Below are 14,022 nucleotides of genomic sequence, written 5' to 3'. Positions count from 1 at the left end.
ATTTTATTTATTATTGTATTTATTTGTGTATATGTGGGGAGTCCATGCATGCCATGTGCTTTTGTGGAACTTAAAAGACAACTTGTAGGAGTTGGGTGTCTACACTGTTTGGTTCCAGGGGGCTAAGATGGGTAAAGCAAGCACCTTTACCCCCTGAGGCTTAGTTTTTTTAAATGAACATTTTGGGGGCTGGAGAGATGGCTCAGTGGTAAAGAACACGGGCTGCTCTTCCAGAGGATCTGGGTTCAATTCCCAGAGCACCCACATGGCAGCTAACAACTGTCTCTAACTCCAAGATCTGACACCCTCACATAGACATACATTCAGGCAAAGCACCAATGCAAATAAAATAAAAATAAATTACTTTAAAAAAAAGTGAACATTTTGTTTCTAATATTAAAATTTACATTTTATTTTCTAAATTGCCACCCATACAGAGCTTGGAGGACTCCTGAAGTATGTACGACCTTTCTTGAATTCTATCAGTAAGGCTAAAGCAGCTCGCCTGGTCCGATCTCTTCTTGATCTGTTTCTTGATATGGAAGCAGCTACAGGGCAGGAGGTAAGTTATAATAATGAGAGGAAGTAGATGATATGGAAAAAATGTTTCAGTGAAAGATGCCTACTTCACTGTGGTACTGTGTGGAAGGGACAGCTGGGAGGACGCTCAGGACTTATCATGTCAGTTTCTCTTTGTTACAGGGCATTTGATACTTTGAGTCTGTTCCATGCTTTGCTTTGTAAGTGGAGATTGTCAGTGGTCCCTGGAATCCTCATTACATCAGGGTCACAAACTGATTCTTGTCTTTGAGGTATTGTATTGCCACACCTTTGTAATGTTTTCTGTGTCTGTGGTACCTTTCATCTGTGTCACAAAGTTTCTTATGAGCACCAGTTAAGCTTGTGGCATCCTTTTCTTGTCATGTTTTGTGTGGCTTATGTGCCTTTATTAAGGGGTGAACATCCATCTGTTGTGTTTGTTTCATGTGTTGGGAAGTGACTGATGTTTCTATACATGTTACAAGTTTAAACTGGACTTTGAGCTGTTCAAAATAGATCGTTTCTGGAACTAGTGTTTACTGAGTGTTTATAGTAGTCCTGTAGCCAGTAGGGATACAGTTGGAAAAACGCATTAATACTCTCATGAGGCTTGTATTTTAAAAGGGAAGGCAGATGCTATATAATATGTATGATAGTATATCAAGTCAGGGGCTGGAATTGCCAGTTGGCTCTATGTCTGATTGTCTGCTTTATCTTAGGTGAGCATGCAGGTAAAAACAAAAGTCCACAGTAGTATATTGGTTGGAGTGAGGGATTTCAGAAATCGAGGATACATGGATTGATCCCACTTAGGAATTATATTTTGTTAATTCTGGTTTCTTGCTTCGATGATGCTTTTTTATTTTTTAGACTTATTTTATGTGTATCAGTGTTTTGTCTGCATGTGTGTATGTGTACCATGTGTGTGTCTGGTGCCCTTTGAGGGCTAGAAGAGGGCATTGGTTACCCTGGAACTAGTGTTATGGATGGTTGTAAACTACCATGTGAGTGCTGGGACCTGAACTCAGGTCCTCTGCAAGAACAATAAGTGCTCATGATCACTGAGCCATCTTTCCAGCCCCACTGGGATGATTCTTGGAAGCCAAGCTGCAAACTTCATTTGTAGGGCAGTCTTCAGATTTACTTGTTTGTGGTTTATGATGGTAGGTCAAAAGTAGATAATTTTTAGATAAATGCCTTTGAATCAAAGTTTTATATGTATTTTGGTGAATTAAAGAAAACATAATTTTTAGAAATGTTGATCTTATCAAGCCCTAACTTGTTTTCTAAACTGAACTTTGTATTCATGAGTTCATCTTGTGTCTGAAGTAGGACTCCTTAAAACAGGCTGACCAATGACTAATAAAGGCTACTTTGAACTGGACAGGTTCAACATTACTGAGGCTGTTTCTTTGCTCACTGAAGTCTTTAGATTTGTTCCTCCCTCTCACAGGTGACTGGGTAGAACCGCACCTGGTTAGTGTTCACTCTTTTACTCCTTTTTTCCCCTTCAGTTTTTTTGAGACAGTCCCATTTATGTAGCCTTGGTCGGCCTGGAGTCACTATGTAGACTGTCAGATGGCCTGGGATTCAGAGAGATCTGCCTGCCTCTGCCTCTGGAGTGCTAGGATTAAAGTCGAGCACCACTGTGCCTTTAATCCTTTGTGGAAGTACCCTCAGCTCCTAACTTGGTGCTCTCATTTACTTGATCAGTGGGACTCACTGGCTTTTGTTACACGGTTCCATGTCTGGGTAGGCGCTCTCTTAACTGTGTTTATACATTGCAGTTGTTTGTTTTCTCCAACAATGACCTTCTTCCTTTTCCTAGAGTAAAAGGAAGTTCTCAGGCAAGTTATTCTTTTAGAAAATTAATTAGTTAAATAATTAATTTGTCCTTTTTAGAGATGTCTCACTATGTAGTCCTGACTGGTCTGGAACTTTCTATGAAGACCAGCCTGGGCTCACAAACATAGAGATCCTGCATCTGCCTTCCAAGTGTTAGAATTGCAGGTGTACCCCATGTCTGGCTCATTTGTCCTTTTTAGTCAGGATCTCATAGCTCTGGCTGGTCTGGAACTTGAAATCCTCTTGTAGCCTTCCAAGTGTGGGAATTACATGTACTACCATGCCTGACTGCATTTCGTCCTTTTCATATGTGTGTAACTTCAGTGTTTGGTAAAGGCTTTTTTGACATTGAGCAATTTAGCTTTTATCAAAAAAATCCCAAGTCTCATTCCATTGATTGGATTTTTTTTTGATAGTTTTGTGGGTTATAGGTTATTTGCTATTAGAAAAATCCCACTTTGTGTGATATATGTATATGTACCCATGTCCTGTGATGGATGTACATGGGTCAGAGGATGGCTTGTTGAATTACAGGCATGTGCCACCACACCTGACTTCCATACCTTCTGTCTATATTAGATCTCTCTCTCTTTCTCTCTCTCTCTCTCTCTCTCTCTCTCTCTCTCTCTCTCTCTCTCTATTTTTGAGACAGTGTTTCTCTGTAGTCCTGGCTGTCTTAGAACTTACTCTGTAGACCAGGCTGGCCTTGAACTCAGAGATCTGCCTGCCTCTGCCCAGTGCTGGGATCAAAGGAGTATACATCACCACTTGGCTTTATATTAATTTTCTTTTTATCTATTTTGTTTTGTGGATTTTTTTTTTTTTTTTAGTTTTTTTTTTTTTAAAGATTTATTAATTTATTATACAGTATTCTGCCTGCATGTGTCTCTGCAGGCCAGAAGAGGGCACCAGATCTCATTACAGATGGTTCTGAGTCACCATGTGGTTGCTGGGAATTGAACTCAGGACCTCTGGAAGAGCAGTCGGTGCTCTTAACCACTGAGCCATCTCTCCAGCCCGGATTTTTTTTTTTTTGAGACTGTCTTACTGTATATTGATTGGCTAGCATTGAACTCACAGAGGTCCATGTGCCTCTGTCTCCTGAGTGCTGAGATTAGTGTGCACCACCACTGCCTGGCTTACTTTCAGAGAAACCTTACCAAGTAGCATTCTGAAAATGCTGTATCTCTTCTGCCCCTGCCCGAGCCTTCTGTTGTTCTCCACTGTCAGCTGTAGGTAATGCATGGTTTTCTGGAGTACAGTATACCACAGCGGCGGCGTGAGCCTCCTGTTCTCAGTGCTGTGGAGCACTGATTTGCTGAGAGTGCCTGCTCCTCCTGCTGTGCCTTTCCTTCTGTAATCTGTCTCAACCTCATTTTCTTGTACATTTTTTCCTGTTAATGCTGGTGTGATCTTAACTTTTTCAGTGACCCACATTGTATTTTGTATATGTTATATTTATGATTATTTTACATTATATGGCAATTATGCATTTGCCTTATCATCTTTAATACAGTCTCAGTCGGGAATTATTCTATACCTGTAGTAACTCAAGGCTTTCCTCATTTCTAGTATACTTCACATTCTATGGCTACTTAAAAAATTTTTTTAGATTTATTTTATGTGTATAGGTGCCTTGCCTGCATGTATATATGTGCACCATGTGTGTCCAATGCCTTGAAGAGGTCAGAAGAGAATGTTGGATCACTGGAATTGGAGTTAGAGACCATTGTGAGCTGCCATATGGGTGCTGGGAATCGAACCCACGTCCTCTGCAAGAGCTACCAGTGCTCTCAACAGCTAAGCGGTCTAGCCCCTTTAGCCCCTGGAATAGTGTGTCTTAAAGGAATTACAATTTTAGTACAGTCAGACCTTGGGTGCTCAGAAAATTCTTTCTTTCTTTCTTTTTTTTTATTATTTTTTTCGAGACAGGATTTCTCTGTGTAGCTTTGGAGCCTGTCCTGGATCTCACTTTGTAGACCACGCTAGACTCGAACTCACAAAGATTCTCCTGGCTCTACCTCCCGAGTGCTGGGATTAAAGGCGTGTGCTACCACCGCCTGGCCAAAATACTTTCTTGAATTAAGATATGAGTTGGTATTTTTGTTTTTTGTTCTCCAAGACAGAGTTTCTCTGTGTAGCAGCTCTGGCTGTTCTGGAACTCACTTTGTTTACCAGGCTGGCCTTGAACTCACTGAGATCCTCTTGCCTCTGCTTCCCAGATGCAGGGATAAAGGCGTATATACCACCATGCTTGGCTGTGGTTTTTTTTTTTGTTGTTGTTGTTTTTGTTTTTAAATGTATGGACATTTCGTGTGTATGTAACTCTGTGCACCAGGTACAGTGTCCTCAGAGGCCAGAAGAGGTTGTCAGATCCGTGGGGACTGGAGTTAGACAGTTGTGAGTTTCCATGTGGGTACTGGACGTTGAACCTGGGTCCTTTAGAAGAACAGATAGTCTCTTATCGCTGAGCTGTCTCTCCAGCCCCCTAGAGATGAATTTATTTAATGGATTTATGAGCATATCTCACTTTTCTTTTTGTCTAGGTGACTGAAAGGTTTTTGTTGTGGGGAAATTGAGGCAGTGTTTATTCTTGCTTCTTTAAAGTTTTCCGGGTGATGTGAAGATAGAAGGAGAGCATAGACGGCTCACTGTTGCAGTAGTACTGAGGCCTGAGGCAGAGTGGAGGTTTGAGAGTATTGTTAAGAAAGCTAGACTTGTTAAAGGGCTTTTCATCAAGAAAATGAGGGGAGGGAGGGCTGACGAGATGGCTCATCCGGTAAAGATGCTTGCTGCCAAGGCTGATGACCTGAGTTTGATCTTTGGTATCTACAGGGTGGAAGGAAACACTAAGTCACTCAGACCAAATAACTATGTAGCAAGCTCCATGACCTTTAAATTTTTGCCTTGGGCTGGCACTGGTTTCATAATTAATCATCATAGATAAAGCAAACCTTACAATCTGTCATTGAAAATAGATTTCAAATTCATTTGTAAAGGCAGACATTCTTGTTCTAGGAGAATGTCTATAATGACCTTTACTGAAGTCTGGAGGTAGGGAAATTTCTGGTCCTAGCAGCTGATACATGACCTTGTGAAAATCACTTAACATCTGGATTATCAGGGAAATGAAGAGTAGACTTGACTGCTCTTTTGCTTAGTGATATTTCAGAGTGGTTTTTTATTTTTATTTTTTATGTGCATTGGTGTTTTGCCTTCATGTATGTATGTCTCTATAGGGTGTTGGATCCTCTGAAACTGGAGTCACAGCTGGTTCTGAGCTGCCATGTGGGTGCTAGGAATTGAACCTGGGTCCTCCAGAAGAGCAGCTAGTGCTCTCAACCACCGAGCCATCTCTCCAGCCCTTCGGATATTTACTAATAAGTACTACATAGTATAGAGGAATGTCCCAATTTCTCAGCATTAATTTTGTGAATTTGAAAAAGTACTCCTCCTTAAAACTGATGGACATTTCTTAGCCTCACAAGTAATTTTCAACTTAATATTAATAAGTCATTAATAAAATGACTTAAGACATTTTCAACAAAATATTTTCAGTTTGCCTGGTCTGTAGCGTGAATTCCAGGAAAGTCAGGTCTACAAGAGAAATCCTGTCTCAAAAAAACCAAACCAAACCAAACCACACACACACTACACATCACATAACTATATATAGCATACACACACACACACACACACACACACAGTGCATACTATATATACTATAGACTATATATACACTATACACACACACACATATATTCACTTCATCCATATCATGAATATATCTTGAGTTTGGCTTTTCAGGACACCACACAAAACTCTTAAGGTTGTGATTGGCTTGTTTTTTGTTTAGTTTTTGTTCCATTTTACCGTTGTTGGAAGTCAGTTGTGCTTAGCATTGGAAATTAGATAGCCACCAGGGGGCTTCGGTGATGAGGAGTTAGGAAGGTTTCCTTGATCTCATCCTAGTGAATTGTCTTGATGTTATTTTTGTTTACTTAATGAGCTTGTCGATCCTGTCATGTTGGATTACTTCCCTTACAGCATCTCTCAGGAGAACTTTGAATTTACATAAGAACCCATTGCATTAGCAGTTCTCCAGAAAGTTCAGTTTCTCATTTCATCACCTTATGTTCCGATTAGCAACCTTAATTTAAAAAAGAAAACCTTACTACTGAAGTGATAGGAAACCTGCAGTCCTTCATGTGCGTTCTGTCAAAGCTAGAATGTTGTGGGTACCCAACGGCATGTGCTCTCTGATATAGAATGCTACATTTTGTGACTCTGTACATCTTATTACTGTTTGGGTGGCAGGCAGAACTGGGGATTCAGAGCTTTCTTAAATGTGTTAAGCCAACTCTATGCTCTTCCCTTTTACAGTATCTGTTTTTCCTGTATGAGTGATAATAAATTGGCTAGTTGTGCTTAGTGAGAAAGAGCAAGCTAGATGTTTGGAGCCTTACAGCTAGCTGTTAGGAAGAAGACTTTGTTGTTTTGTGGTTTGGTTCTTTTCTAGACAGGGTTTCTCTGTGTAACTGTTTTGTCGGTCCTGGAACTCTGTAGAACAGGCTGGCCTTAAACTCAGAGATTTGCCTGCCCCTTCCTTGAGTGCTGGGATTAAAGGTGTGTACCACCACTGCCTGGCAGGAACAAGACTTTCTTGTGCTTGGAATTTCACCTCTTTTTACTAGCATAGTCACAATATTTTACCTTACTCTTTCCAACTATTCAGGGAGAGATTTGTGCTTTAAAGATACCTATGATGTTTTTTTAAAAAAAAAAAAAAAAGACATTCCAGGGCTATGTATTGAGTATTGAGGAATTCTGAATATCTACTAGGAAGGTAGAAGAGAAAGCTCCGCCGCCCCCGGAGCTGAGGACCGAACCCAGGGCCTTGTGATTGCTAGGCAAGCACTCTACCACTGAGTTAAATCCCCAACCCCATAGAAAGCTTTTTCAAAAGAACATTTTTTTGTTTTGTTTTGTTCTTTTGAGACAGGGTCTCACTACATATCCCTGGCTGACGTGGAACTCACTGTGTAGACCAAATTGGCTGGCCTGGAACTCATAGGGATCTGCTTGCCTCTTCTTCCCAAGTGTTGGGACTGAAGGTGTATACCACCGTACTGGGCCTAATAATATAATTTTTAAGAACCAAGTTGATTCTTCATCACAGTATAACCATGTTAAATGTTGAAGTATGGTGGGCAAGCATATTACGGACCAGCTCTTAAAAAAAAAATGTGGAGCTGGAGAGATGGCTCAGCAGTTAAGAGCACTGGCTTGTCTTCCAGAGGTCCTGAGTTCAATTCCCAGCACCCACATGGTGGCTCACAACCATCTTTAGTGGGGATCTGATGCATAAAGGCATACACTCTATCTAGAGTACTCGTGTACATAAAATAAATAAATAAATGAATCTTAAAAAGTGTTGAGGTATGGTAGGCAAACGTACTATGGACAGTAAATAGAGCAAACTGGGGAATCTGAAAGGAGGGAGTTGAAGCCTTTCCACTTCCAATGTGTGGTTAATTGGAAGAAGGTGGACATCAAGTTACGTATATTGTCTCTCTTGCAGGTCGAGCTATGTTTAGAGTGCATCGAATGGGCCAAATCAGAGAAAAGAACTTTCTTACGCCAAGCATTGGAGGTAGGTGCCCACCTTAGCACTGACTTCAGATCTGTAGCCTTAGATAGATAAGATGTGAGGATAAGTACCACCCTGATGGAGGAAGCATCTTGAGGAGCTCTGTATCCCCGTCACCTGAAGATTGTTGATAGTGCTTCCACTTACGGGAATGTCCCTGGTAGAATTATTTTTTTAAAAATGACATCATCTTATTCTATAGCTCAGGATGACTTTAGATATTTAGCAAACTTCTTGTCTCAGTCTCTTAAATTTTGGGATTATAGATGTTCGCCACTGTGCCTGGATCTAAATTTTTCTTTTTTTTTTTTTTTTCCCTTCAAGACAGGGTTTCTCTGTGTAGCCCTGGCTGACCTGGAACTCACTCTGTAGACCAGGCTGGCCTTGAACTCAGAAATCTGCTTACCTCTGTCTCCTGAGTGCTGGGATCATAGGCATGTGCCACCATGCCTAGCTAAATTTAAATTTAAATTATTTTTATTTCTTCTTGAAGTTTTAAGGCACTTTTGCTGTTTGAGTATAGAAATAAGCAGCAGTGTGGTATAGTTAACAGTCATTTGGCCATAGTAAGAAATAGTACTGGGCGTAGTTGAGTTGACTTGTTCAACTTCATGTTCTCATCAGAACATGTATATTCAACAGTAATAGTTTGGTAACTGTCATTCTTTGATTTCTTTCTGTGGATTTCCCCCTGTTTCCTTCAAGCAATGCCTTTTCTCTTTCCTAGGCAAGGCTGGTGTCTTTGTATTTTGATACTAAGAGGTACCAGGAAGCATTGCATTTGGGTAAGTAAACTGGTAGAAATTAATAAGACATCTAAGCTAGCTAAATGATATTCCAGGCTTGGTTATTCTTATTGATTGTTAATAATCATACTTTACTTGTGTCTAAGAAGCATTTCAGGTAGTTTACATTCATAAAATCTGTCACAGTAAAGTTCTGTAAAACTGGGGTGGATTGCTCAGTGCTAGCATTTACCTAGCATCACTGGGAATAAAGCTTTGGGCAGTCAGCTGGTGTTCGTCTTAAATTTACAGGACAGACATCAGTTTAAAGCTTTCAGTTTAGAGCAGTAAAAGCCTTATCATTGAAATAGTAGCTGAAATTTCTTTTTCTTTTTTCTTTCTTTTTAATTTTTATTATTTATTTATTTTTTCTCGAGACGGGGTTTCTCTGTGTAGCTTTGCATCTTTCCTGGAACTTGCTCTACAGACCAGGCTGGCCTGGAACTCACAGAGATCCGCCTGCCTCTGCCTCCCGAGTGCTGGGATTAAGGCATGTGCCACCACCGCCTGACAATTTCTTTTTTTTTAGTTTCTTTATTTTATATATAATACCTTACTAAATTTCAGGTTTAATTTTTTTTGTAATGACTATATTTAATTTAATTTATTTATTTGGTTTTTCAAAATAAGGTTTCTCTGTGTAGCCCTGGCTGTCCTGGAACTCCCTCTGTAGACCAGACTGGCCTCAAACTCACAGAGATCTGCCTGCCTCTGCCTCCCCAGTGTTGGGATTACAAGCATGTGCCATCACGCCTGGCTTATATTTTATTTGTTAATATTTATTTATATTTAAGTGTATATGTCTGTGTGAACATTTCTACATCTGCACATACCTGCGGAGGTCAGAAGTGTTAGATCCCTGGAGCTGGAGTTACAGGTGGTTCTGAGCTGCCTGATGTGGGTCTGGGGAACTGAACTTGGATCCTCTGGAAGAGCATTGCATACTCTTAACTGTTGAGCCATCTCTCCATCCCTCCTATATTACTATTTGTAGATACTTAAAATCTATTTTATTTCTATTACGTATTTATTTATTTAGAGAATGCACACATGCAAATAGCATGGTGTGCATATGGAGGTCAGCGAACAACTGGAGTTGGTTCTCTTCTTCCAACCTGTGGATCCTGGATTGAACTCAGGTTTGGTGACAGGCCATGAAGTCTTTTTTGAAATTTGAAAAATTGAGCTGGGCATAATGGATCATTCCTAACATCTTAGCAGGCGGGAAGATCAGCTCAAAGTCATCCTTGGGTATAGCTAGTTTAAGGCCACACGATATGAAACTTGGTCAAACGTCCACAAGTGGAGCTGGCTCAGTTGGTAAAATGCTTGCTGTGCATGCACAGGGATCTGAGTTTGATTTCCAGAACTCAAGTAAAAAGCCTGGGAAGCAGAGACAGAAGACTCCCCCAGGCTTACTAGCCAGTCAGCCATCCTAACCTGTGAGCCAGGCCCACGTCTCATTGAATGACCCTGTCTCAAAAAAACAAGCCAGACAACTCGAGAGGAATGCCTGAAATTAGTGGTGGCAAGTTGTATAGCTTAGTGAATATTCTAAAACAAACAACCCACTGAGTTATAGAACTTTGTTGTTGTTGGTTTTTGTTTTTGTTTTGTTTTTTTAAGACAAGGTTTCTCTGTGTAGCCTTAGCTGTTCTTGGCTGTCCTGGAATTCATTCTGTAGATCAGGCTGGCTTTGAACTCACAGAAATCTGCCTGCCTCTACCTCCCAAGCACCACCACTGCCAGGCAGAATTATATAACTTTTATTTATTTATTTTTAAATTTATTTATTTATTAAAGATTTATTTATTTATTATGTATACAGTGTTCTGCCTACATATATGCTTGCAGGCCAGAAGAGGGCACCAGATCTCATTATGGATGGTTGTGAGCCACCATGTAGTTGCTGGGAATTGAACTCAGGACCTCTGGAAGAGCAGCCAGTGCTCTTAACCGCTGAGCCATCTCTCCAGCCCCTATATAACTTTTATAAGGTTAGTTTTGATGACTAGGGAGATAGCTGTCTCAGTAAAATGCTTGCCATGCCAACTTGAGGACCTGTGTATGAACTCCAGAACACATGTAAAAAGCTAGGCGTGGTGACACACACTTCTGATCCCAGTGCTGGGGAGCAGAGACAGGACAATCTACAAGGAGAAAAGAGAGAGAATGGACTCCCACAGGTTGGCCTGGCTTCCACATATATATTTTATACACAAACACACAAAAGTCAAGAAAATGAGTGTTAATATTTTTGGGAGCTGGAGTGTTTCTCATTATTATTTTAATGTTTGTATTAGTATATATTGATTATGTATAGAGTTTCGTCATGACATTGTCGAGAGGTATATATGTCAGTTGTATTCACCTCCTCCTGTTACTCTTTCTTGTCCCTCTTCTACTCATGCTAATCTCTTTCCTTGTCCCGGCTAGCTTCCCTTCTCCTCTTAGGTGTTCGTGGTTTTTTTTTTTTTTTTTGGGTTTTTTGAGACTCTGTGTAGCTTTGCGCCTTTCCTGGAACTCACTTGGTAGCCCAGGCTGGCCTCGAACTCACAGAGATCGGCCTGGCTCTGCCTCCCTAGTGCTGGGATTAAAGGCGTGCGCCACCACCGCCCGGCCAGGTGTTCGTGTTTTGTAATCGAGCCCTTTTCATTAAGGCTGCTGTTAGGATAATGGTGAGGGTTTGTTTGCAGGACTATGAGCACCTCACCAGTAGGCACACCATTGAAGAAAATGTTTGTTTTTCCCTCATCAGTCATTAATTGCAGTTAAATCCTCCTTCTGTGATCTTTAAATAGCCTAGAAATTTTCCATTGCTTGTTTCTTTTAGATTTACTTTTATGCATATCAGTGTTTAGCCTGCATGTATGTATGTATGTATATATGTGTACATGCCTATGGATGGTGTAAGTCACCATGTGTATACTGGGACTTCTGCAAGAACAGCAAGTGTTCTTAACCACTGAACCATCTTTCCAGTTCCAATTCCCACCTCCTCTTTTTGAGACAGGTTCTCATAAATTCAGGCTCCTCCTGCTTTAATCCCCTTTTGCTGGGATTACAGGCCTGTGGTAACATGCATGTCTCTACTTGCTCTTTATAATAAGATCCCATTTCCCTTATGATTTATTAAGTTAAAAATATTGGCAGTATTGAATGTTTATCCTGCAAAAATGTCAATTCCATTTATTTATTATTTTTTAAATTTATATATATTTGGAGGCAGGGTTTCTCTGTATGTCCTGGCTGTCTTGGAACTTGCCTTGTAGACCCGGCTGGTGTGTTTTTCACAAAATCTCAATCATTTTATTTCATCAGTAAAGACTCGGGAGCCAGATCTTGGGGTGAAAGCCTGCTAGTTCAGAGAGGCAGGGGAAACACCCAATTCACCTTTCCTCTTCTACTGTCATTCCGGAAAGAGACCAAAAGAATACCCTCCCTTCTCCTTCCTGTGTGTCTCTTTCTCCCTCCATCCTTCAGACTCCCTCTTACTCTCTGATTTTTTTCTTGTTCACTTCCTGTCAGCTGATTGCTTGCTCCGCCTCTTGACCTATGGTTGACTTTATTTAATCCTGTTTATAATATTCAAGCAGAGAGCTCTTGGATTAAAGGTATGTGCTAGGGCTGAGCCTCACCACAACCAGAAACAGGTTTTTCCAGTAAATAATGCAATCTCAGGGTTCACAGTGTGATCAAATATCTTGCGACAGGTTGGCTTTGAACTCCACCTGCCTCTGCCTCCCAAACACTGGGATTAAAGGTGTGTGCCATCTTGGCTGGCCTATTTATTTATTTTTGAGATGGGTTTCTCTGTTTAGCCCTGACTGTCTTGGAACTTACTCTGTAGACTAGGCTGGCTTCAAACTCAAGAGTTCTGCCTGCCTCTGCCTCTCAAGTGCTAGAATTAAAGGCATGTGCCACCATGTCTGGCCAACAGGTTTTAAGGAGATAGTAGTTTTTTTTTTTTTTTTTTTTTTAAGCTAGCTTTAGTGAGATATAATTCAGATTCATAACATATCTCTGTGTGTGTGTTTGTGTGTGTGTGTGTGTGTGTGTGTGTAAGTGCCAAAGGTCAGTCTTGGGTGTTGTTTCTCAGGATTGTATAATTTTTTTTTTTTTTTTTTTTTTTTTTTCTGGAGACAAGGTCTTGTGGAACCCTAGCTGGCCTAAAACTTTTCTATGTAGAGTAGGTAGGCTGGCCTCATCTCAGAAGATCCACCTGTCTCTTCCTCTGCCTCCCGAGTGTTAGAAATAAAGGTGTGTGGTACCATACCTGGCTTCATCTTGTTTGTGAGACAGGGACTTGGAGCTCATTGATTAGGGTACACTGGCTGACAGGTGAGCCCCTGGGATCCTCCAGTCTCTGCCTCCCCAACACTGGGATTAGAAGTGTGTGTCATCATGCCTCGATTTTTACATTGTTCTGGACTCTGGGTGTTGAACTTAGGTTCTCAAGTTTGTATGGCAAGCACTTTATGAATTGAGTTAGTCCCCAGCTCCCAAAATTCACCTTCCATAGTTATATAATTCAGCAGGTTTTTTTTGTTTGTTTGTTTGTAAAAAGTATATTCACTAAGTTGTGCAATGACCACTACTAATTTCAGAACATCTCCATCACTTCAGAAAGAAGCCATCAGCTGTCACTATTCATTAATTCTTCATTCCTCTCCCCATTTCCCAAACCCTGGACAACTACTATTTGCTTTCTGTACAAATCTTCCTGTTTGGGGGCAGTTCATATGAATGGAGTCATATAATATATGGATGAATAATGAAAGGTGGTCATCTTTTGCTTTGCATAATGTTCTCAGTATTCACCCATGTTATCACATGTGTCAGTTGCTAAGTAATTGTCCCATGGATGTAGTGTGTATGTGTTTTCCCATGAGTGTATATGCATATGTGTGGAGGCCAGAGGTGTCTTCCTCAATCATTGTCCACGTTAATTTTGAGACAAGGTCTCTCACTGAGTGTAGGTGTTCGTGGTTTAGCTAGACTTGATGGCCACTGAATCCAAGGGATCCTTTTACCTCTCTCTTCCAGTAACCTTTTACTTGGGTGCTGGGGGTCTAAGCTCATGTTAGTGTAGAAGCCTTTACAACTGAGCAGTCTCTTCAGCCCATGGCTGTAGCATATTCATCATTTGACAGACTTTTGTCCCTTCCCTTTTTGTTACTCGAATACTGCTGTTTCACATGA

The 14,022-nt window shown here is 40.7% G+C and overlaps 1 protein-coding gene across 1 annotated transcript in view; it reads left to right on the top strand.

Annotated features, from left to right (window-relative positions):
- The window catches only part of Psmd11 (proteasome 26S subunit, non-ATPase 11), a 39,271-nt gene that overhangs the window by 7,721 nt on the left and 17,528 nt on the right, over window positions 1–14,022 (top strand). The window contains exons 3-5 of the mRNA XM_052757189.1: window positions 438–562; window positions 7,967–8,038; window positions 8,763–8,820. Coding sequence (XP_052613149.1) covers window positions 438–562; window positions 7,967–8,038; window positions 8,763–8,820 — 255 coding nt within the window. The remainder of the gene's footprint in view (window positions 1–437; window positions 563–7,966; window positions 8,039–8,762; window positions 8,821–14,022) is intronic.

This window comes from Peromyscus californicus, unplaced genomic scaffold, assembly GCF_007827085.1.
Source record: "Peromyscus californicus insignis strain IS unplaced genomic scaffold, ASM782708v3 Scaffold_3__1_contigs__length_106647218, whole genome shotgun sequence".
Classification (NCBI taxonomy): domain Eukaryota; kingdom Metazoa; phylum Chordata; class Mammalia; order Rodentia; family Cricetidae; genus Peromyscus; species Peromyscus californicus.
This window is presented reverse-complemented; position numbering and strand designations above follow the sequence as displayed.